The sequence below is a fragment of the Rosa rugosa genome, chromosome 2 (assembly GCF_958449725.1).
Source record: "Rosa rugosa chromosome 2, drRosRugo1.1, whole genome shotgun sequence".
NCBI lineage: Eukaryota > Viridiplantae > Streptophyta > Magnoliopsida > Rosales > Rosaceae > Rosa > Rosa rugosa.
The window spans coordinates 4,198,606-4,221,934 of NC_084821.1; the positions used below are offsets into that span (position 1 = coordinate 4,198,606).

Genomic DNA, 23,329 nt, shown 5'->3' on the forward strand with positions numbered 1-23,329 from the left:
TATTTTGTTTGTGTTTAGTTATTTTTTATAAAAATTAATATATATTCATTTGGTCAACTAATGAGATAATTTTTTCTCAAACAATTAATAGGATTAACCAATGGAAGTAGTAAGTAAATGGTAAATGTAGATATTCACTAATTAAATTCAATTCTAGCTCTTTTTTTTTTTAACCAAGTTTAATTTAGTTTTATAAAAAATTTGTTAAAAAAATAGGGTTTTTACGATTTTATCCCTACTTTAACGGAATAATTGACGGAAGTACTAAAAGGGTTAACGGAGAGATACTACAGGTACTACTAGACTCTCTGAAAATTTGTAGGTACCAAAAAGTGTATTTCGTAATAGTTTGGGTACCATTTGAGAATTTTACCCTATAGCTATAAGGAAAAAAGTTGTCAGCAGCAGCCAACATTGACCACTGTTCCGATACTTCCAACAGAATAATATTTTGACTGACTCGCTAACCGCGTGAAAACCCAGTTTTGGCACACGGAATCTTTACGTAGAGTGGGCCTTCTCGGATATTACCTATTTATTTTCTTTATTTTGAACAAAACTCTAGAAGAAGTGAACTTTTCTTTCGTTGACTAAATAAAAAACAGTTCATGAACTCCAGTCCAAACTGACAGAATCTAAACCCTGTTAACTATTTTGACGGAAAAATTGAAATGAATAAATTAATTAACAAAACTGATTAATTTATTCAAAAGATGACATTAATAAATTAATCTCGAATCCAAAAATAATTGGATTCATGTGGTTTCAGGTTAATTTTATTGATAGAAACTAATTAGTACAAAGGATAGAAAAGAGTTCATCAAACACCCGAGGCACATGCCCACTTCCATGAAAATTGCAACCCAGAAATTTAGGCATATAGAGCTTACTTGATGAGCTAGTTTATTAGAAGAGTTTTTGTCCATTTATCCTAATTCTAAGGATTTTTTTTCCTACTTACTCTGTTAATTTTTTTTAATTTTCTCTTACTCTAATAAAGTCTTCCCAAATACTAAATTAATTTTTTTTAAAAGACTATTTTACCTTCACCCCTTTGTTAGAGACACAAAATTGAAGAGAGAGAAGCCCTAGGAAACTTCGTAAGAGTCCCGTCACCGGCCGTCTAATTCCGGCCAATGATCTCGGAAATCCGGTCACCGGACTTCTCTAAAAACCTCGTTGGAAGTCCCTAGAGAGTTCGTTAGAAATCTCATAGGTCGCCTGAAAGGTTTATTGCCCCCAAATAGATATGTATTGCCCCTCAATAAACCTTTATTGCCCCCCCCCAATAGAGGGGCAATAAACATCTATTGCCCTCCAATAGACCTTTATTGGGGGGGGGGGGGGGGGGGGGGCAATAGAGGTGGTTTATGAAACCTCGCCGGAAGTCCCCAAATAAGTTGTCAGCGTTCTCATATGGGGCCGGAGAGGTTTATTGTCCTCCCAATAGACCTGTATTGCCTCCTAATAGACCTCTATTGCCCTCTAATAGAGTTTTCAACCACCGGAATGAGAACTGGTCTACCTAAAGTTAGACAAATAAAATTTTGATTAAGCAAAAAAATAAGGAGATTACATCAAATCAAAACATTTATTGCCCCTCTAATAGCCTTGTGTTACGAGATAATAAAACGTTTTTCTTACAAAAAAACAAAAAAAAAATTAATTTGGGCACTGGGCAATGGGCACCCAGAAATTGATTTGGACACCGAGCACCCAAAAAATGATCTGAGCACCCACGTCCCCTTCTCAGCCGTTAATAGTTAGTAAATTTAATGGACAAAATTTAGAGTATAATTTAACTGTAAGTTAGGTGGCTACGGATCCGCCCATTTTTATTTTTGTGTTTGTGTTTTTTTTTTTTAAGACCAAAATGAGATTTTTTTTTTTAAAGAGGATAAAAAAATGAGACTTCATTCATTCAAAGATAAAACAACATCTTTTTCTTTTGAAAGGATTTTGATTTTTTTTATTGTACTAAAATAAACTATTTACATGACTGCATTATGAGTTGGGATAATGATAAAAAAGGTCATTTTGAAGTGCCTTATTATAGTTCAAACAGCACAAATGTCCCTATGATAATTAAGGTCACCTGTTCACGTTCTACCACTGTACTTCAATTTAATTACAAAACTGCCACCGTCAGTTTTCTCTGGCGGTTTGTAAGAGGTAGACTAAAACGGCACTATTGTTTCGTCTTCTCCACATTACTTCGGAAATTCAAACCTCAAAAAACCGCTCAAACCTACTCCGAAATAGAGAAATATTAATCTCCGGCGGCCACATTCTTAGACACATACCTTCTCCGACGACTGTTTTGCTCAACGGTGAAGCAACGCCGACTCTGAAAAGTACTTCACAGAAAAAGCCCCAAATTTTAGGGATTTGAAGAATTGCAGAACTCGAATCGTCTACCTCGACCGGGTAATCTTTCAGCCTTGATTCTCAGAAACTTCTCTTACTTAATTTCGAGTCATTGATATAGTATTTAGTTTTGGAATTATAAGTCGAATATGATATAATTATTTCTGCATTTGATTCTGAAACAAAACAATTCGATTCAAAGTTTTGGTTTGAGTGAAGATTTAAAGCTTTTTTGAGTGGAGATGATCAATGACTGTCTTCAAATTTTAGTTTGATGCTGTAACATAGCCAGTGACATAGGCTACTGACTGGGTATCATTTGATTTTGGAGGGGCTCTGTTTCCATTTTGGTGTGATTTGATACAGAGACATGGACAGTAACATAACAATTTATATGGAGATAATGACTGTGTGTCATGCTGTTTAGGCTTTAGGCTTTACTTGAATGGAAATTCTGCTGGTGCAAATACATATTTTATAGGCTCAGATAATGAAACTGGCCAGTGAGGTCACTGGCCAGGTCGCTAGACAAGTCAAAGGCCAGATAAGTCACTGGAAAAGGGCAACTCATTGGCAACGTGTGTTAAACTCCTGTCAATGATCATGTAACTGGCCATGTAACTGGCCATGTAACTTACAATGCATGGAACTTATCATGTAACTGGTCATGTAACTGACGTTGTAACTTACAACATATGTAACTGGCCAAGTAACTGATCATGTAACTGACGTTGTCATTGAAATGAGCTGTAACTGACCATGTAACTGATCATGTAACTTACAATATATGTATCTGGCCAAGTAACTGACTACGTAACTGATTATGTAACTGCAAACTCAATGCTAACCTTCTTATTTTTTCAACAGAATTTAAACATCAGAAATGGCAAGAACAAAAAGAAAAGAAAGGGAACCAAGCGATGATGACGAAGACTACCAAGAGGTGGAATCAGAAGATGAAGAACACGATCGAACGATACACAGAAAAAAGAATTCGAAGAAGAGCTTGAAGAAATCAAAAAAAAGGAGACAGGAAGAAATAGAAGAAGAAGAAGAAGAAGAAGAACCATCACTGAAGCAGATTCTCAAGAAGAGCTTGAAGAAATCAAAAAAAAAAAAGACAGGAAGAAACAGAAGAAGAAGAAAAAGTAGAACAATCACCAAACAAGGGTTCCTCTTTGGTGCTATTTCAAAAAACTGAAGCAGCACCAAAGAGGAAGAGAAATGTGAAACCAGGACATGTGCAGTACAGGTGCACATTAATAAGTTTCTTGAACACAATTAAAGATAACAAGAAGAATCTCAGTGCAAGAACATTAGATTTGCTCAGGCAGTCACCATTTGGAAATATTGTCGATGCATTCCATGGTGGCTACATAGAGGAGAAGTCAGCCAAGAAATCTGATGATTTCATTACACTCCTCCTGCAGGCCTACGTCCATGAAACTGACCTCTTCTTCTTTGGAAAGAAGAAATTCAGGATCTCGACAAGAGATATTTCAAAGATCCTAGGAATGCCAGAAAAAGGTGACTTGGTCCCAAAGACTTCTGAGGGTGCATATCAGTCCGACTTTGTCCAGCAGTTTTTTTCAAACACAGCGAGAGTTAACAAGAAAGCCGTGGAGAAAGCTCTGCAAGATGCGCTGAAAGACAATCCAACAACAGAGGATGGGATTGAGAAGAAGGACAAAAATGTGGCAAGATTAATCTTGCTGGACTTGTCCATCAAGTTTCTGTTCCCAAACGCAGGAGGAACAATTTCATGGGACTACGTCAAAGCCTGCGAAAATTTGGATAAAATCGGATCTTATGACTGGGCAAGGGAAGTTGGAAGCTTCTTAAAAAAGTCTATAAAGACTTTGAAAAAGAAAAAGGAGTCAAGCAGCCCATATGGTAACACGGGGGGCTGCGTTCTGATAATACTGGTAAGTTACTGTCAGACTGAGATGTAACTGGTCAAGTCACTAATCAAGACAAACTGCATGTCACTCGTCAAGTCACTATGACTAATTTTTTTTTGTTTTTTGTGCAAGCAGTACTGGTTCTGTCAAAAGACTGGAAAAATCAACCCAATATCTGGAAGGGAGAACGAAGATCATGGGATGAGAAAATGGGACATCCAGAAGCTGATACAGAATTGGACAAGTTTTAACAGCTTGAAAAAACTAGAGGTATTTTCTTCTCTGTCAAAGTAGTTGTCACTGGCCAAGTAACTGGCCAAGTAACTATCTTGGTTAAAAGTCACCGATTAAGTCACTATCACACTGCATGTCAATGGCCAATTCACACTTCATGTCACTGGCCTTCATAACTGTTGTAAACATGTCATTGCTCATGTCACATAGCATGTCACTGACATATTGAATATGTTTCTTTCAGAAAATCTTTGAAAACCTGAAGGAGGATAGAGAGGAATCAGAATCCGAGGAAGAGGAGAATAGATCAGATGAAGCAAAGACAGTTCCGGAAAGAGAGGAAAAAGGAACTGATGATCAGAATTGTGAAAACAAAGAAGATAACCTACAAGTTGAGGTGGCTGAACAGGAAACAACTTCAGAAAAAAACAAGTGGGAGAAAGAGCTTCAGAAAAAGGAGGAGGAGATAAGATATATCACTGTGGAGAAAGATAATTTGAAGACAAAACTGAACGAAAAGGAACAGGAACTGAGGAAAATCACGGAGGAAATGATGAATCTGGAGGAACGAAATGCTACACTTGTGACCGACAATTTCTGCCTTGCATCATCGGTGAAGGAGTTAGAGATAAAATTGAAAGAATTGGAGCAAATGTTGAGCCAAAAGACTCACACCTCAACAGCAGCTCAGCAGCACAGCTCCCCACCACCTACCTCTGCAGAAGAAAAAAATGAATCAAATGGAGCTGCATCTAAGGCTGCTGAAAACGCAGAAAATAAAGATCAATCGACTGTTGAGGAAGCTCAGTCCCATGGCATCTGCACAGTCGAAGAATGTGCAGCAGCAGCAGCAGCTCAATCTCCACCTCACTGCACAGTGCAAGAAGAAACTCAATCGACAACTCCATCGCAAAAGGACTCACTGTTCCAGAGCCCCACAGTCTGCATGCTCACAGTCGAAGAAATGGAAAAACAAGCTGACATGTTTCAGATAGTAAAAAGTCCTGTAGCTGCGCGTGGCCTTCCACTTTGTACGTTGAGCCCAGAGAAAGAGGAGAAGACACCAGAGGAGAACAAAAAAGGAGAGTTAACAATGCGCCTTACAGAGCAACATTCTGGTGAAACTGTATCATCAATGGGTCTCTACTCTTACGTTGTGAGATTAAAGAATAGGAGAAGAATACAGAAAAAGGACAACATTTACTGGTGGGGGGATGTGAAAGCAAAACGAAAGAAGAAAGCAAAGGAGATTGAAGAGAGATTGAAAGAGGCTGAAAAGAAAGAAAAAGAAGAAAAAGAAAAGGAGATGAAGGCCTCACTGCCAGATGGTGAACGTAAAAGGCTAGAAGAGATGGTAGCACAACAGAAGTTGGACGATGTACCAGAGGATGTTCGGGAAGCAATAAGACAGATGGACGCTGCAGAAAATGCACAAATCAATAAAGAGCAAGAAGAGAAGCAGCTACCTCCTGAGGTCGTAGACTGGGAGGAGAGCAAAGTATACAAATTTATGGACCAGGACACCAAGAGGAGAGTCCAGAAATACTGGCAAAATGCACCATCAGGGTAATACTTTAATTAAGTCAAAATTCTATTTTAAACTTATTGTCACTGGCCAAGTAACTGTTTATGTAACTATCAAAGTAACTGGCCAAGACGAAAGTTCTATTTTAAACTTATTGTCACTGGCCAAGTCACTGTTCATGTAACTGACAAAGTAACTGGCCAAGTAAAGTCGCTGGCCAAGTCACTGTCCATGTAACTGTGGAAGTAACTGGCCAGGCCAAGTCATTGGCCATGTGATTGTTAAATAAACGACATCACTATCTATGTTACTTACACTATTCATTCTTTGCAGAGTATACTTCTGGGATGGAAGACAGTATGGAGCACAAGTTTCAAGACAGGATTTAAAAGACATGATCATGGACGAACCGATAGCAAGCAATTGCATCGAATGTTATGGAATTCTCTTGACTGATCAGCTGTTGGAGAAAGAATCACAAGGCTTGGATGTCCCAACTTTTATGAATCCCTTGTGCTGGGTAAGTAGTGGAACGATTATCAATCTACAATCAAAGCAAATGATTCTTAATTGATAATAACTTGTCTTCTTTTTTTCTTACAAACAGAATTCTGCAGAAAATTTGACGGTGTATTATGTACATCTGTACCTATGCGAACCACTGTTCCAGAATCTGGCAAGATCCAACTATATATTGTTCCCAATCTCACATGAATCAGGATTTCATCATACACTGCTCATTTTTGACAAGGAATTAAAGAACTGGTACCACTGTGATTCAAAAAGACCGAAAAAATCATCAACTGGAAAATCCTTTAAAAATGTACAAAAAATGGTATGGAACACTTTCGTCATACTAATTTCATATATTTAATTTAAGCAGAAAGCATATTATTGATTATGTTGCGATGTTGGAAATGCAGGTTGACATGGTAGAACTTTGGATGACAGCAGTAAAAGAACAAGCCGATGACATGCTGGAACAGGGATGCAGAATGAAATTTGATGAAAAGAACAGTTCAGAAGAAGAACTGAAAATGATGGAAGTTCCATTGACTGAAACCGAGAGAGAAAGCATAAAGTGGATCAAGAATAACTATAAAACAAAAATGGCAGTGACAGAACTCAAAGACAACCCTCAGCAAGGAGAAGATTCGTAAGTACACAGCTCTTTAAAAATGTCAATATAATCATTATAAAGTTCAAATTCATTTACTTCAATTTTTATATGATGAACAGATTGGATTGCGGACTTTTTGTAATGTACACAATGGAGAAAATTTCGAAAAAAGGGAAAATTCCAAAGAAGCTCACAAAGGATGATATTTTGAAGTTTAGAGCTCATGTTGTAAAGTCATTTGCAGAAAGTAGGCACAGCTGGAACTCAACACATGAAGAATCGTAGAAATTTGTTTAGGGAATAGGATAGGTTATATAGTTTTTTCGAATTGATTATTCATTTGTTCAATCGGAATTTCAATTTTTTAATATTTTCTTGCAGATATTGCTTCAGTATATAAAAGTTTGTTTGATATGATCTTCTGAAACGAATTCATGTACTTAGGTACCTTTTAAAGTAAGTAACTGGCTAAGTTACAGAGACACTGAATGTCACTGGAAATGGCAACCTGTATGTCATAGACCAAGTCACTGGTCAAGTCACTGTACGTCTCAAGTAACTGGCAAAGTCACTGACAACGTAACTGCCCAAGTAACTAGCCTAGACACTAAACGAGTCAATCAATAAGTCTACAGATCTTATAGCAAGACACTGAACAAGTAATCAGCCATGATTTGGCAAAAATAATTGTAAAAGGTAATGTCATGAGCCAATACATAAAGCAAGTAACTGTAAAAAAATTCATGTCCTTATGTAGCCTATAAAGTAACTGGCCAAGTCACTGGCAAAGTAACTGTAAAAAAATTCATGTCCTTATGCACCCTATAAAGTAACTGGCCAAGTCACTGGCAAAGTAACTGACAAAGTCACTCACTAGCAAAAGACAAGACATTACCAAACTGATCTTTTTATTTTTAAATGCAGCGTGCCGCTGCACCGCAACTGCAGCGTTCCGCTGCACAACAACAAACAAAGTTTAAGTTTCAATTAAAAATCTGTAAAAGCTAATGTCATGAACCAATACATAAAGCAAGTAACTGTAAAAAAAATTCATGTCCTTATGCACCCTATAAAGTAACTGGCCAAGTCACTGGCAAAGTAACTGACAAAGTCACTCACTAGCAAAAGATAAGACATTACCAAACTGATCTTTTTATTTTTAAATGCAGCGTGCCGCTGCACCGCAACTGCAGCGTTCCGCTGCACAACAACAAACAAAGTTTAAGTTTCAATTAAAAATCTGTAAAAGCTAATGTCATGAACCAATACATAAAGCAAGTAACTGTAAAAAAAATTCATGTCCTTATGTACCCTATAAAGTAACTGGCCAAGTCACTGGCTAAGTAACTTTAAAAACTAATGTCATGAGCCAATAAATAGAACAAGTATAAGTACCTGTAAAAATTAAAGTCACTGCTTATGTCACTTTCTATGTTTGAAATTACCTATCTAACCATTCAACTACAAGTAAACTGCCAGTGGCAGTTATCTAACCCGAGCGCGACTATTTCTCTTGGTTCATTTTCACAATTTCAAAACTCAGAGAAACTTTATACGATTTTTGCCCTAAACTCACAGAAACTGCTCAAAGATTTTCTCTCCGGCTAAAACAGCGGACAACGACTGCTTTCCTCCACCGTAAACGGTGGGTAAGCAAGAGTGATTCACCGACTAAGCCCCAAATTCTAGGGTTCTACAAATTTACCGAAAATTTACCGGTAACTTCCTCCTCCTTCTTTCATATAATTTCGATTTGAATAGCTTGCGTTTTGTTTGAATTAGAAAAGACATATTTCAATTACATGTCGAGTCTCATAAGAAAATGAATTTGCATGCGACATTTGTTTGAATTACATGTGGAATCTGATGAGAAAATGGTGAGACTTGTTTAAATTACATGCGGAATCTAATGAGAGAAAATGATGATTTCTGTTTGAATTACATGTGGAATTTGATGACAAAATGAATTTCCATGTTAGTTTTGTTTGAATTACATGTGGGATGATGCGAGAAAATTTCAGCATTTTGTCATTGTTCAATGACTTTGTCACTGCCCATGTCGCTGCACTGGTCACTGGCTATGGTCATGTAACTGGTCATGTAACTGGTCATGTCACTATCATAAACATGTGCATAAATATGTCACTGGTTAAGTAACTGTCAAAAATAACTATTGAATTCTAATTTTCTTAACTGTTTACAGGATTTTTTTAAAAAAGTTCGAGGAATGGACCAACTAAAAAGAAAACAAAGTAAGGAATCTGGAGAAGAACAATCTGAAGGACAAAGTCCAGAAGAAACAATTGCAGAAAAGTTGAAAGTGATAAAATGGAAGAAACTGAAAGAGAGAAAAAAGCGAAAGCAGAAAACTGAAGATGAAGAAGAATCAAGTGAAGATGAGGAAGGAACAACTGGAGATGAAGAAGAATCTGATGAAGAACAAGTCCGGCGTAACAAGACGAAGAAGGATAAAAAGAAGAAAACTGGAAAGCAGAAAAGAAGAAAACCGGAAGGAACTGAAGATGAAGAACAATCTAATGAAGAACAAGTCCGCAGTAAGAAGAAGAATGAGATTAAAAAGGAGAAAAGAAGAAAAAGGGAAGAAAATGAAGATGAAGAAGAAGTTCGTGCAAAGAAGAAGAAGAAAATGGATAAAAGGAAGACCAAAAAAGAGAGTACAAAGAAGAAGGAAGAAACTGACGAGGAAGAAGATACAAAGGATGATGAAGAGGAAAAAGTCCCAGGGAAAAGGAAAAGATATGTAAAAGAGGGTTATGTGCAGTATCGCTGCACAATGCTTGCTTTTCTGAAAACAATTGCAGAAAACAAAAATAACCTGACTGAAGGTACTTTAGAGCTGCTGCAGAAAACACCCTTTGCAACGCTGATAGATGCATTCCATGGAGGTTCAATTAAAGAAAAGGATGCAAAGAAATCAGATGATTTAATCACACTTCTGCTACAAGCATACAACAGTGACACAGACCTTTTTGTGTTTGGGAACAGGAAATTCAGAATGTCAACAAGTGATATATCTATGATTTTAGGAGTGCCGGCATCCGGGTTATCAGTACCAAAGACCAAAGAAGGGGCATACAAATCTGAGTTCGTGACTAAATACTTTGACAAAAAGCAGAGGATCAACAAGGCGGCTGCAGAGGAAGCTTTGAAGAAGGCATTGGCAGAAACTCCAGAAACAGGGGATGAAAAAACGAAACGGGACAGAAATGTTACCGTATTAGTACTCTTGAACCTTTTCATCAAACTCCTGTTCCCAAACTCTGGAGGAACAATATCTTGGGACTATATAAGAGTATGTGAAGAGGTGGAAAGTCTGGGAAAATATAGCTGGGCAAAGGAAGTTGGCGACTTCCTTAAAAAATCAATTAAACGAAAGGCAAAAGAATCCCAAAACATGGCAGGCTGCGTGATATTGGTGATGGTAAATTCCCGTAACTTGTTAAAAATTTGTTTATGCATCATTTTGCTGTCGTATGCTGTTGTAAGTACAAAAACTAGATCAGTGTCATGTCACTGTTAAGGTCACTGGACAGGTAACTGGCTAGGTCACTGTTAATGTTACTGTCAAGTTTTTGTCACTGACAATGTCACTGTTGTATTTGCATATGTCATTGGTTATGTTTGTGATATTCATATGGGTAAGCAGCTGTTTGAAAAATAACTAACTAGTTTTCTATTTTTATTTTTTATTTTCCAAACAGTATTGGTTTTGCCACAAGACAGGAGTAGTGCCGCCAATCTCTGGAAGAGAAACCGAAAAACACGGAATAAGAAAGTGGCAATTAAAGACCCTGATAGAAAAAAAAGGGGATTTCAACACCATGGGAAAGTTGAAGGTATGTTAATTTGATGTAGATAAACTAGGTCAATGGTCTTGTCACTTGCTCAGTGACCTGGTCTTGGTCAGGTCACTGACCAAGTCATTGACTATGTCACTGGTCATGTTATTGTTATATTTTCATGTCACAGTGCATGTATCTTTGCATGTCTATGATTGTGTTGTTGTTTTTTTTCTGTCACTGCTTATGTCACTGACAACTTTTGTAATTTTGTTTCAGAAAATATTTGATAAAGTTAAAGAAGATGCAGAGGAAGAAGATTCTGAGTCTAATACAGACACAGAAAGTAAAGAAAAAGAGAATGATGGGCAAGAAGATATTGTTGAAAATAGAACCAGTGGAAACATTAAGGATGAGAAGATGGAGACAGAGATAGGGAAGACCAATGAAGAGAAGAACGAATTACAGAGAAAGCTGGAGGGAAAGGAAGAAGAGCTAAGTGCTTTGAAAAAAGAAGTTGAGGAGAAGGACAAGGAAATTGGCAGAATAAAAGAAGAGAATGAGGATGTGTTATTGGAAAATGAGGTGCTGAAAATTGAGAAAGCCTCACTAATTAACAGAGTGAAGCACTTGGAGGGCATAGTGCTGGCACTAACTGAGAAGTTTGAGTCGCCAATAGCACGTCCAGGTGATGACAACGACTCAACTCCTCCTCCCCCACCACCTAGTTTCCCTCCGCCAAAACCAAAGGCCCCTCAGGACAAGCCAACTGACAGCAAGCACTCCAAAAACACAAAATCTCAAGGTGGTAGTCAGGGAACTCAATCACAACCTGCCTGCTCCACAGCAAGCGCATCTGAGATGGCATCTGCAGCACCTCACTCAACCGACCAAGGACATCAGTCACCACTTCAATGCCTTGCCCAAGCAGCTGCACAGATTGATTCACCAACCTCTCCTGAGGTTAAATTGAGAATGACGGAAGATGCTTGCACACCGAACACTGCTTGGGTTAATGCATTGTTTGTGTTTCCACCTCCGGGCGTGTTTCAAACTCCACCTCCAAGAAAAGTCAGTTTGGAAGATATGCAAGCAGAGCCAAACAAGTATCAGATCATTATATCACCAGAGGTTCAGCCTGTTTTTGACGTCGAACCAGTCAATTACATTCCTCTTACAGAACAGATGACAAGAGCTGAGTTCATCAAGCCAATTTTAGAGGAGATATCAGGGCAGGACTCAGAATCTATTGGCCTCTATTGTTATGTGGTTAGGACGAAGAGAAAGGAGAGAGTACAAAAAACACATCATATTTTCTGGTGGGACGAGGTGAAAGAGCAAAGGCAGAGGGCGAAAATGACCAGAATCACAGCACAGGAAAAGAAAAAAGGACAGACAGCTGAACAGAAGCCACAGGAGGAAGTGATACATGATTTGACGATTAATGTGGATGACGAGGAACAAACAGAAAAAAACGAAATTGAAGTGATAGATTGGCAAAAACGACAACTGTACAACCTACTTGACAGCCCAACTAAAAGCAAACTAGAGAAGTACTGGAACAAGGCAGAACAAAGGTAATGTTTCATGTTACAGCTCACAAGATAGTGACTTAACTTGCCATGTAGCTGTCTGAGTCACTGGACAAGTCACTGTCCAGATCATGGCAATTGCCATGTAGCTGGCCTAGTCACTGGTCAAGTCACTGTCCAAATCATGGCAATTGCCATGTAGCTGGCCAAGTCACTGTCCAGATCATGGCAATTGCCATGTAGCTGGCCAAGTCACTGTCCAGATCATTGGCAAGTGAAAAGTAACTGGCTAAGTCACAGGACTAACAACGTTCTATGTTATGCAGCGTATTATTCTGGGAGGGAAAAGAGCCTGGAAGCGAAATCACAAGGGCAGATGTCAAAATGCTCATAAGCGATCAATCAATAGCAAACAACTGGATTGATTGCTATGGGGAAATGTTGAAGGATGAACTGCAAAACGAAAGTTCACAAAGTTTGGGAAGATCTGCTTTTATGCATAGCATGTGTTGGGTAAGTATGACGAGCACTTTCTCATAAACATTGAATCCTTATCTCTCATTCTTTGTTTATTTATAACTCGTTCTATGTATTTCTTTCTTTCTTTTTTTAAATAGTATTCGACAATACATTTAACTGTGAGAAACCTCCATCAATACTTGTGTGAGCCGCTGTTCCAAAACATGGGAAAATGCAGCATGCTTTTCTTCCCAATTACCCATAATGAAGAATTTCACCACACGCTCTTGGTCTTTGACAAGGACATACCGCAATGGCTGCATTTTGATTCAATGAAACCAAGAAGAGCAGGAACAGGGGAGTGCTTTAAAAGTATAAAAAAATTGGTAAGAAACTTCTTACTGACCATGTAACTTACCATGTAACTATCACTCACTAATCTGTTAAAAACTACAGGTTGAAATGGTCGAGCTGTGGATGAGAGCAGTGAAAGATCAAGCAGATGATATGTTGCAGCAAGGCTGCCGAATGAAATTTGACAAGAGTCAAAGCACTCACACAAAATTAAAGATGGTTGAAAGTATTTTGAGCGATGACGAAATAAGAACAATAAGCTGGATAAAGGAAAATTATGATGGTGGAAGGATCCCTTTGAACCATGCCAGAATCTGCCCCCAACAAGACCAAGGATCGTAAGTCTATATTCAAAAATTTAAAATGATAACTTTACTGTTACTAAGTTTGGTCAAAATCATTAACTTGAAATTTTTAATTGTCAACAGATTAGATTGCGGAGCTTTTGTAATGTATTACATGGACAGAATGGCAAAAGAGGAGAAGCTGCCAAACAAAGTCACCAAAGCTCAGATGATGAAGTTCAAAGCTCAAATATTCAAAAAATTTGCAGAACATAAGCAGAGCTGGAACTCAGCAAATTAAGAATTTTAGAAATTTGTTTGTTTAGTTCAGAATTTCAGAAATTTGTTTGTTTAGTTCGGCAAATATACTTGTATGGATCTTTTTATTCAAGTTTAATGCATCTTCTGAATTCATAGGGCAAGTCACTGACTATGTAAATATGAAGGACGCATATAATTGAAAGTGTCATTGTTAAATTCACTACTGCCCATTATGTAACTGCTTAAGTCACTGGCCAAGTAAAAAGAAAACTGAATGTCAGTGGCCAAGTCACTAGGCAAGTTACTGTAAAACTCAAGTAACTGACCAAGTCACTGATAATGTAGCTGACCATGTAACTGACCATGTAACTTACAATATATGTAACTGACCATGTAACTGAACATGTAACTAAACATGTAGCTGAATATGTAACTGGACAAAAAACATTAAAACTATAAGTCACTAGAGAAGTCACAGCCAAAATGATATTCCTATTTCAGTTTGCAGCGTGCCGCTGCACCGCAACGGCAGCGTTCCGCTGCCAATTAATAAACCAAAGTTGTTGTAGCTACTTCATTTTTTAATTTTCATTAATATTTGCAGCGTGCCGCTGCACCGCAACGGCAGCGTTCCGCTGCCAATGACCAAATCTATATGCAGTAATCCAACTACAAGTCATAGAACAAGTCACCGACAAGATAACTAAAAACTAATGTCAATGGACAAATCAATTAGTTTACAAATGGTTATGTCACTGTACATGTAACTATTAAAACCTGTAGACACAAAGAATACTGAAGGATTTATAAAAGAAGAAAGCAGAAAAACTGTCTCATAGTCAAAAAAAAAAAAATTCCAATGAGTAAGCACCTTACAAGCACTTCTTATCATTTATTGAAAAAAATGAAAAATCAAAACAAATATTCAAACTGTATTGGAGTCACTTGCTATGTCACTTGCCATGTCACTGTTAAAGGCATGTAGGCAGAATTGAACCTATATCGGAGCTGTACAACTCTTTCTGTTGTGACCATCACATTTTCCACACCTACCACACTTGATCACCCTGGTTTTCTCGCTCCTTTTTCTGAACCTCTTCTTTCTAGGCCTTCCCGGTGGTCTTCTAGTCAAAGGCGGCTGCAAGATCACAGCATCTCTACCAAAATCATGCACTTGCTTCGAAATAGAGGGAAGATGATTAATTGGGAAAGAATAAGTTTCTCGATATTTATCCACCTTGTACAGCTCATTGACATACAAATACGGGGAAGAACCATGTTGTTGGATCACTACAAGTGCATGGGAACATGGGAAGCCATACAGCTGCCATTCTCCACACGAACAAAACCGACTTTCCAAATTTACCATGCTATTGTACTTCTGGCAGTGAACTTCATACACATAGGTATCAGACCTGCTCACTCTCCAATGCCTTCCGACTTCCAAATTGTCCTTCAGCTTCTTTTCAATCACTGGGCACAACTCAGAAAACCATTCATGAGCATCCTGCTTCCGAGCAGCAATTGAAGCCATGGACTTCACTCTAATGCCATCATTAATATCAAGAATAGGAAGACTCTTCAAAGGCAACACCCAATTATTGAAAGACTCAGCCAAGTTATTTGTCATTTCACCAAATCTTTCACCATTAAAGTAAGCCATACACCAGTTCTCCTTGGGAAGATCCTCCAGAAATTGAGCAACTATGTCCCCGCCTTCACTCCTCAAGATTTCCATGTTGAACTCATACATCTCCGGTGTGCGAGAATAAGCACAACACATAAACAAGTAAGGAATCCGATCCTTGAGGTAAGATCCAGCTGGAAATTTGTCAGAAAGGTTAGACATCAGGTGTCTAAAACAAAACCCATGTGGATTATTAGGAAACACTCTAGGGAAAGCACTAACAAGCCCAACATGACGATCAGAAATGAATGTCACCCTCCTCATAGGGTGTTTTGCAAACTCTTCAGCCAAAACCTCAAGAAAAAAACTCCAATTACTCTCATTTTCAGAATCCACAATAGCATAAGCAACTGGATACAAGCCTGAACAGAAAAACAAAATGATGTCACTGTCATGTAACTGTTAATGTCACTGACCATGTCGCTGACATAACTGCATATTACTTGACAGTGACATGGCCAGAGACATGTCATTCAAATCACAGAACATTTAGGTCATTGGACATGTAACTGTCAATGAACATGTAAGTGACCATGTCAGTAGCTATGTAACTAACCATGTCACTTACATTACAAAAAAAAAAAACAAGACATGGCAGCAAATAGAAAACAAGAAAAATAAAAAACTACAAGTAATGAAGGAGATTCAACCTTGATTGGCATCCTTTGCCGATGCAGCAATAATCTGCCCCTTGTACTTGTTGGTGATGAATGTAGCATCAATGAAAAGAATAGGTCTACAAGATTGAAAACCCTTCATCCATGCACCATAGCTCACAAACATACGCTGAAACCTGTGTGTTTCTCGATGAAACTCAACCACTATCCTAGAGTCGGGGTTTGACTTCATAACAGACTCACTGAACCAAAGTAGCTGAGCATAAGACTCAGCTTCATCACCATGTAGGGCTGTTTTTGCCAACTCCGTACCATACCAAACTGTACGATAAGCAACATCCAAACCATAATCACTCTTGATCTCATCAGCTATATCAATTGGCTTTTTGTTTGGATTGGCACGAATCTTATCAAGCACAATAGACTTGACAACCTTGGATCCCATCATCTTACTCTTCTGCAAACGAATCACACCATGACAAGTGTGAACATTAACCAACCTTTTAATCATAAAGAAACCATTAGCCCTACATAAATAAGCCTTCACCAGCCAATTGCAGCCTTGAGAATGTTTCTTAGAACACTGAGCAATAACACGAACCTTGTCATTTCTAACAAACTCATATGAAAAGCCAATTTCTATAGCATACTTACGCAGCTTATCCCTAAACTCAACAACCCCACCCTCAAACTTTTGGCCTTCAGAATGAATATAACTCTCCCAACCTTTCGTCATATAACTCTTCGGTGCCTCTGCCCTATAACACCCCAAATAATCATTCTCCTCAAGCATGGTACTAGAATCCTCACACACTGTGTTACTCACCACACTTTCACTAATAGAAGGCAAATCAGTCACAAACACTTCAACAAAATCAGAATTGTAACGAACCAAATTCCTAAAAATCATTCTCATATCAACTTCACTCTCTAGAAAACATGAAGTAGAATCCGGAGGAATAATGTACCTCAACATGAAATTGCCTTGAATCAAATCCGGAAAACGAGAGCGTATGGAATTGCATAGGTCAACAAACGACCAATTATGCAACAATGGAACTGTCGCTGCTTCACCAGAATAAATAAACTTGACAACATAGCTAGTATCCATAACAACTGCACAAGAATAAAACAAATCACTATCCATGTCACTACTAAGGAAATCAACAGAATCAACACAAACAAGTCACTGCCAAAGTAACTGTTAATGCCTGAACAGAAGAACAACCTCATACTCGCAAAATAAATGATAATTCCTGAACAAAACAGCAGTATTAAAAATGTAACTGGCCATGTCACTGATAAAAAAATCACAGTATAGAACAAATATAGTACAGCAATAGCACAAAACATCATCAACAATTCAACATAGCACTGAGTCCGACGAAGGAGAAGAAAACAGTAATCCAAAACGAACAATTCAACAATTTAACACAAACAACAAAAATACACTGCAAAATCCAAAACGAACAAATTCACAGAGAGATGGCTTACCGATCAAATCAGAGAAAACCAGAGAGAGGAAGAAATAGAGAGACTGTAACTAAGCACTGAGTCAACGAAGAAGAAGAACACAATAACGTGATCAAGACGAACACCGACGAAGCCAGAGATCCAGAAAAAGAGAAAAGAGCTGAGGAAGCTCCAAAACCACTTTCAGATCGTCGCAGAGGCACAAAGAGAAATCGGAAGCTTCCGACGGAGAGAGCGGCGAAGAAAAAATCTCGGAAAGAGATCTCCGATCAAATCGAATCGGAAGCTTTCTGATCAAAGGAGAGAGAAAATTTGAGCTCCCCGATTTTGAAATGGAAGGTTATAAAGGTTTGTTACCTTAGGGGCAGAATCGGAATGATAAAAATTAAAAACTGACCTTTTTTAACATGACCTCATTATTCATAAGGACTAAACTAATATTAATAACAATTTACAATGGACCTTCTTATCAAGTGGAAAACTAGGTGACCTTATTATCATTTCACTATCTAAAGTGACCTTTTCCATCATTTCCCTTTATGAGTTTTTATTTAGTGGATTACAGGATATTATAAGGAATCCATATTTTAATAAAAACTTAAGCGCGCTCAACTTTATAATATAGATATAATATGTTTGAATTTCTATCATAACGTAGTTTTTATTATTTAAAAAAAAATTAATCCAATATCAAAGGCAACCTTGAGACGTTGTTATTAATACTGTATTCCTAATACTACTATTATTATATATATATATATATATATATATATATATATATATATATATATATATATATATATATATATATTTTTATGATTGAAAAATCAAACAGAAACTGGGAAACAAACCCATGCGGCACATATTATTAATAGAAAATTATATAGTAGCACATGACCAAAGTTATATACACAGAAAACCCACTTTGAAAAAGATTTATACAAATAAGGACATGAACTCAAGCCCAAAAGTCAAATGATGCAAGCCTGACTTCTAATTTTAATGGAAAATGACCAAAATACTTAAGTTTCATCACAATTTACAGGCACTGCCACTGACCTAATATTCAATACAAAAAATGGACAACCCCGTTTCAAAAAAAACTTGAACGACGAATGGTTGGAAAAAAAAACCTGAAGAATGAAGAATGAAGCCAACACCAAAAACCCCAATTTCACAGTAGCAGACCCCAGCGATGGGGCCAACGCAGTAGCAGATACGATTCAAATCCGTTCTTAGCTCGAATTTGGCTTCAATGGAGGTCAGTAAGGTAAGCCGTTACTCCAATTTTGCTGCCTCCGTTTATGTTTCTTCTAATTAGGATGTGAAAAGAGTGAGAGGAGGTTGGAGCAATAGGAGTAGGAGTAGAGTTACTTATTGGGTGCAATCTTTGAGTTGGGTTTTGGTTTTCAGCTGCATTTGGTAGTTTCATCTGTGCTCAGATGATAATGTTTGATTCCTTTGATTCTGTACACTAGGCCAATAACCTCAATATACAACACTTTTTACACAACGAAAAAAAAAAATGTTGTGTGATGATAGAAAGTCAATCATACAACACGATTAAGAACCTTACGTTGTATAAGACCATAAAATTTTTGAAGTTTTTATGTAGAAGGTGATTGCACAACACTGATAAGAATATTTTGTTGTGTGAATGATAAAAAAAAGAGTGGTAGATTTCCCTCATAGCTTGACACAAATTTGGGTCCAAATATGGACTACATTGTACAACACCATAGTTATATCTGTTGTGTGATACTAGCTTGCAAATTATCATACAACAACTTTTGACTTTGTGTTGTATGATCAAATCATATATTATTGGCAATTTTGGATACGCCCCCAAATGCTACTCATTCCCCCCCAAAACCTACAATTTTGGAAAACATATATGTCATGATTTAAGGGATCCTACAACATAAAAACTTTATTCGTGTTGTCTGAATGAAACATGTTTATCCTAGTGCCAACCCATTGCATATAGCGCGAGAACTTTCCCTCTTTGGAACCTAACCTGAAATTTAAGTTGTACATGATCAGACAACATATTGTGATGTGTTTGTTGTCTGATGCATTAATTAAAAAAAAAAAAGACATAAGAGTGTTGGAGTGACAAATTAACTAGGGTTTTAACTTCGTGTACAACCGAAACACTTGGACAAAATAACTTTCTACCTCTCCAGCTTAGAGATAACCAAAGACCAAAAACCTTACCAGCACCCCGCAACCTCTCACCTTCGGCCTCGTCTTCGACTCCATCCACTATGACGCTCTCTCTGATTTCTTAAGATCTCTACATCTCTCTCTCTCTCTCTCTCTCTCTCTCTCTCTCTCTCTCTCTCTCTCTCTCTCTCTCTCTCTCTCTCTCTCTCTCTCTCTCTCTCTCAATTAAACCATTCTGCTTTCAATTGCTTGAAATATTCTTTGAGCCCGAGTCTAGGGTTTCGAGCTTTCTTCACAGATTTAGGTTTTTTTCCTTTCATATTGTGGTTTTTTGTTTTTGGTGAGGACATCTTGAACCCAGATCTAGATCTTGTATCAGTAGCGTTTCATTGCTTATATGGTTTCTGGGTCCAATTGTGGTTTGGGTTTTCAAATTTTGACGTTAGATTTGTGCAAGATTTTAACAAATCTGAAATTGAAAGTTGGTTTCTGTAAAAATTAGGATTATAATTTTGTATTCTAGTTATAATTTGTTTGGGCTCATAATCTTGTAAACTAAGGGTTGTTTAGATTTTTGGCTTCTGAAATTTGAAAAGAATTTTGCAGGATTAACGTCGGGGAAAGATGCAAGGGGCTTTTGGCTTAGAAGACCACAACAGCTAACAAACATAAGGACAAGGCTATTTAGAAAGACTTTTCTTCTTGTCCACATAATCAGATGGTTTGGAGGCTCCTTTGTGCCGAGTTTTGTGACTTCTCTACTTCTCCTTTGGTTGTTTGCTAATGTAAGTGTATGTTTTTTGTTTTATTGCTAATATAGTTGTCATATATGGCTTGTGTCTACAAAAATGTAATTTTTGTTTTCATTAATGCATTTTGTGAATTTGTACCTCTATCTTGATATTTTCGTTCTTGCAAGATTGCATATGTGAATCCATTCAGTGTCATGTAGAGCAGTGTTGATGCTTGCACCTTGCTAGTTACAATACACCTTTCCTTTGGAAATATTTTCATGAATCTTTCTCTTATTCTTCCATGTCTAAAAATGCACCAAATTATTGCTTTCACTGAACCCATTCTACACCACAGATTGGGATAGAGTCTTAGTTGCATTGAAATATTACAGATCGATCCTAGTCTTAGTTGTATTGGACCATTACATTAATCTTTTTTATCGGTTTTACAATAGGTCATACTAAGAGGTAGCACCTCTGCAAGTGATAATTGTTTCTGACTAAAGCTAGGTGATGATTTTGATCCTAGGTAGGCCAGTTTCGCGTTCATCTCATACCAAAATTCAGGTATTTCACTCTTTTACCTAGTTGTTGGTTTTAGCACATACAAAGTTCTACCACGGTGTGATCTGAAAACTCAAACTGACATTTGACATTTTGGCATCCTAATTTCAAAGCAGATCATAATTAATCATTTCTCAATTGACCTTAAAACTGAAAGCAAATTTCATAAAGCCAAACAGTTTTGTTCTTTCACCTCAACTTTAATTAAAGCCAAGATTTTCCATTCAGTTTTTGTCCTCTGATTTGATGGAAGGATACTAGAAGGTTACACACACACACACACACACTCTGATTCCATAATTATGTTAGATTGGAAGGTTTCTATTACTCAATAAACTAGATTACATTCCAAGCCAAACTTAAATAGCAATGCCTAAGTACTTGCAATGTAGGAAAACTGCTAACTGTATTTTTCAAAAACTTTCATAAGAGTAACATTATTCTAGTATATATTTGTGTATAAAAGGAAAGCAGAATCTGGTTTCACAATCCATTTTTTGTCTAATCAGTTTTGCCTTTTCTTTGTGTTATGATTGCATAAAATCCATGTTCTTCCTCAACCCAAAATTTACATCTCAGCATAAATATTTACACACATGAAAGAGTGTTCTGTATAGCATGTCTTTTATACATAACTTTTTTGCAATATGTTCATAGTGCTTTCCAATCCAGAAAATCAATTGGCTTTATGTTCATAGTTGTCTTATGAACTCACTGTTCTTGGAACTTGATTGGGATTTTACTTTGCAATTTTCTGGTTGTTCTCAATTTTTATTTGTTTAATTCTAAATTTACCTGGTGTGACTATATATCTAGGTATACTCCTATATTAGGTCCAGATTCCAAGGGATATTTTGACTTATTAATTAAGGTGCTGTCAAGGCATGACTATATTTCAAGTTTCTTTCCTTTTATCGAAACTGTATATAGGTGTATCCAGAAGGGAAAATGAGCCAGCATTTTGCAAGCTTAAAACCAAGAGATGTAGTGTAAGTGAAGGGGTAACCTATATTTACCAGTGGCAATGATAGGTAGAGGATACACTCTAAGTTATCTTATAATGAGGTGTATCTTTTCTTGCAGACCCATTGAATAACTGAGATATGTTTCCAACATGAAGAAGCATATTGGCATGGTAAGAGCATCTGTTGATTGTTATTACTACTTGTTGATTGTCATTTGTTGATTGTTATTACTACTTGTGAACATATGGTTTTTGAACCAGATTATGAGAAAGGTATATCCTGCTTTTTAATTGCTATTGTCCAATTATCATTTCCTTTTTAATGACCAAAAGGATATCCATCTCTTGACTACTTATAAAGGTTATGATGATCCAATCTATATGGTCACCTCTCTCAAGTGTAATTTCTTTTCTTTCATCCAGATTGCAGGTGGTTCTGGTATTACTCCAATGCTTCAGGTCATTGACGCTACACTAAAAAATCTTGATGACACAACCAAGGTGAGTCTAACTGGCATTTCAGTATCTCTTCTTTTTGGTAGTCATTCTTGTGTTCAATCGGACCACTTTTGGTAATTGTGGGGGTCTTGGTGTTTAGGGCCAGCGATAAGTGTCAGAAGGAGAAGAGGAAGCATGCACTTATCCTGCATTTTCAAAGGAGCAAGCGAGTGCACTAGTGTTGCCCACTGCCACATTTGTCAACTCGTCCTAAGAAATGTATTAGTTTCATAAGCTTTTGATGTTCAAGTAGATAGGGCATGTACTAGAATGCTTTTCTTATTTTAATGTTGGCTTGGATGATTGGGAAATGCTCTCTTTTTATATCTGAAGTTTAAAGTATGGGTTGGATTACTCATTTGATGGTTTTGCAATGATTTCTTTCTAATTGATCATTGTTCATTAGGTCAAAATGGAGCTCTAGTAATGCACAAAATGCAGGCAATGAAGACCTGGTGGTAGCCAAAGTAAGTACTTTCTGTTGAACCTAGTTGTGAAGTGTGGTGTTTGTTTGGTTTTTGACTGCTCATTCTGTGGTGTTTACTTCGTTGTGCGTGTTGCAGGGGACTTATGAGAAGGGAAGAAGGGATGATATTGAAGAGTTCATATATAAATTGTTGGACATAAACGGCGATGGTGTTTTGGGGAGGTAAATCCTACATAAGGACAATGATAGGATGTTGTTTACGTTTATGGAAGTGCATGCTTATAATGTTTACATTCATATATGTTTTGCACTATAAAAGTAACGGCATTGATTAGTACAATTAATGTTGTTAGATTTTGTTG

The 23,329-nt window shown here is 37.3% G+C and overlaps 3 protein-coding genes and 1 long non-coding RNA gene across 6 annotated transcripts; 3 read left to right on the plus strand and 1 right to left on the minus strand.

Annotated features, from left to right (window-relative positions):
* The first annotated feature begins 3,473 nt into the window (after positions 1–3,473).
* On the plus strand, positions 3,474–7,635 carry LOC133728984 (uncharacterized). The gene is made up of 7 exons (XM_062156451.1): positions 3,474–4,292; positions 4,404–4,538; positions 4,747–6,068; positions 6,361–6,547; positions 6,635–6,862; positions 6,951–7,183; positions 7,267–7,635. The coding sequence occupies exons 1-7, from the start codon at positions 3,882–3,884 to the stop codon at positions 7,430–7,432; spliced, it is 2,682 nt and encodes an 893-aa protein (XP_062012435.1). The 5' UTR covers positions 3,474–3,881; the 3' UTR covers positions 7,433–7,635.
* A 3,609-nt stretch (positions 7,636–11,244) lies between these two features.
* On the plus strand, positions 11,245–13,986 carry LOC133728743 (uncharacterized). Its single transcript, XM_062156176.1, has 5 exons — positions 11,245–12,524; positions 12,806–12,992; positions 13,097–13,324; positions 13,395–13,630; positions 13,721–13,986. The coding sequence occupies exons 1-5, from the start codon at positions 11,368–11,370 to the stop codon at positions 13,875–13,877; spliced, it is 1,965 nt and encodes a 654-aa protein (XP_062012160.1). The 5' UTR covers positions 11,245–11,367; the 3' UTR covers positions 13,878–13,986.
* Positions 13,987–14,697: 711 nt separating this feature from the next.
* On the minus strand, positions 14,698–18,120 carry LOC133727962 (uncharacterized). 3 transcript variants are annotated; one of them, XM_062155386.1, is made up of 4 exons: positions 17,636–18,120; positions 17,110–17,257; positions 16,175–16,977; positions 14,698–15,886 (listed from the first exon to the last, which is right to left on the minus strand). In XM_062155386.1, exons 2-4 carry the CDS (start codon positions 17,250–17,252, stop codon positions 14,835–14,837), a joined length of 1,998 nt encoding a protein of 665 aa, XP_062011370.1. In that variant the 5' UTR covers positions 17,253–17,257; positions 17,636–18,120; the 3' UTR covers positions 14,698–14,834. The 3 variants fall into 3 exon arrangements, with proteins under 3 accessions (XP_062011370.1, XP_062011371.1, XP_062011369.1); XM_062155387.1 differs by having other exon boundaries at positions 16,175–16,598; positions 17,636–18,119; XM_062155385.1 differs by having other exon boundaries at positions 16,175–17,257; positions 17,636–18,119.
* Positions 18,121–20,390: 2,270 nt separating this feature from the next.
* LOC133730080 (uncharacterized) lies at positions 20,391–22,848 on the plus strand. Its single transcript, XR_009856582.1, has 4 exons — positions 20,391–20,565; positions 22,009–22,213; positions 22,466–22,543; positions 22,641–22,848. It is a non-coding gene; the product is annotated as an uncharacterized LOC133730080 (long non-coding RNA).
* Positions 22,849–23,329: the final 481 nt, after the last annotated feature.

Excerpts from the sequence above, each read along its gene's own strand:
- LOC133728984 (XM_062156451.1), top strand. The coding sequence starts at position 3,882 with ATGCCAGAAAAAGGTGACTTGGTCCCAAAGACTTCTGAGGGTGCATAT. Across the intron at positions 6,069-6,360 it reads TGGCAAAATGCACCATCAGG|AGTATACTTCTGGGATGGAA; the intron begins GTAATACTTTAA and ends CATTCTTTGCAG. Across the intron at positions 6,863-6,950 it reads TTAAAAATGTACAAAAAATG|GTTGACATGGTAGAACTTTG; the intron begins GTATGGAACACT and ends TTGGAAATGCAG.
- LOC133728743 (XM_062156176.1), top strand. The coding sequence starts at position 11,368 with ATGGAGACAGAGATAGGGAAGACCAATGAAGAGAAGAACGAATTACAG. Across the intron at positions 12,993-13,096 it reads TTATGCATAGCATGTGTTGG|TATTCGACAATACATTTAAC; the intron begins GTAAGTATGACG and ends TTTTTTAAATAG. Across the intron at positions 13,325-13,394 it reads TTAAAAGTATAAAAAAATTG|GTTGAAATGGTCGAGCTGTG; the intron begins GTAAGAAACTTC and ends TAAAAACTACAG.
- LOC133727962 (XM_062155385.1), bottom strand. The coding sequence starts at position 17,252 with ATGGATACTAGCTATGTTGTCAAGTTTATTTATTCTGGTGAAGCAGCG. Across the intron at positions 15,887-16,174 it reads GGCAAAGGATGCCAATCAAG|GCTTGTATCCAGTTGCTTAT; the intron begins GTTGAATCTCCT and ends TTTTCTGTTCAG.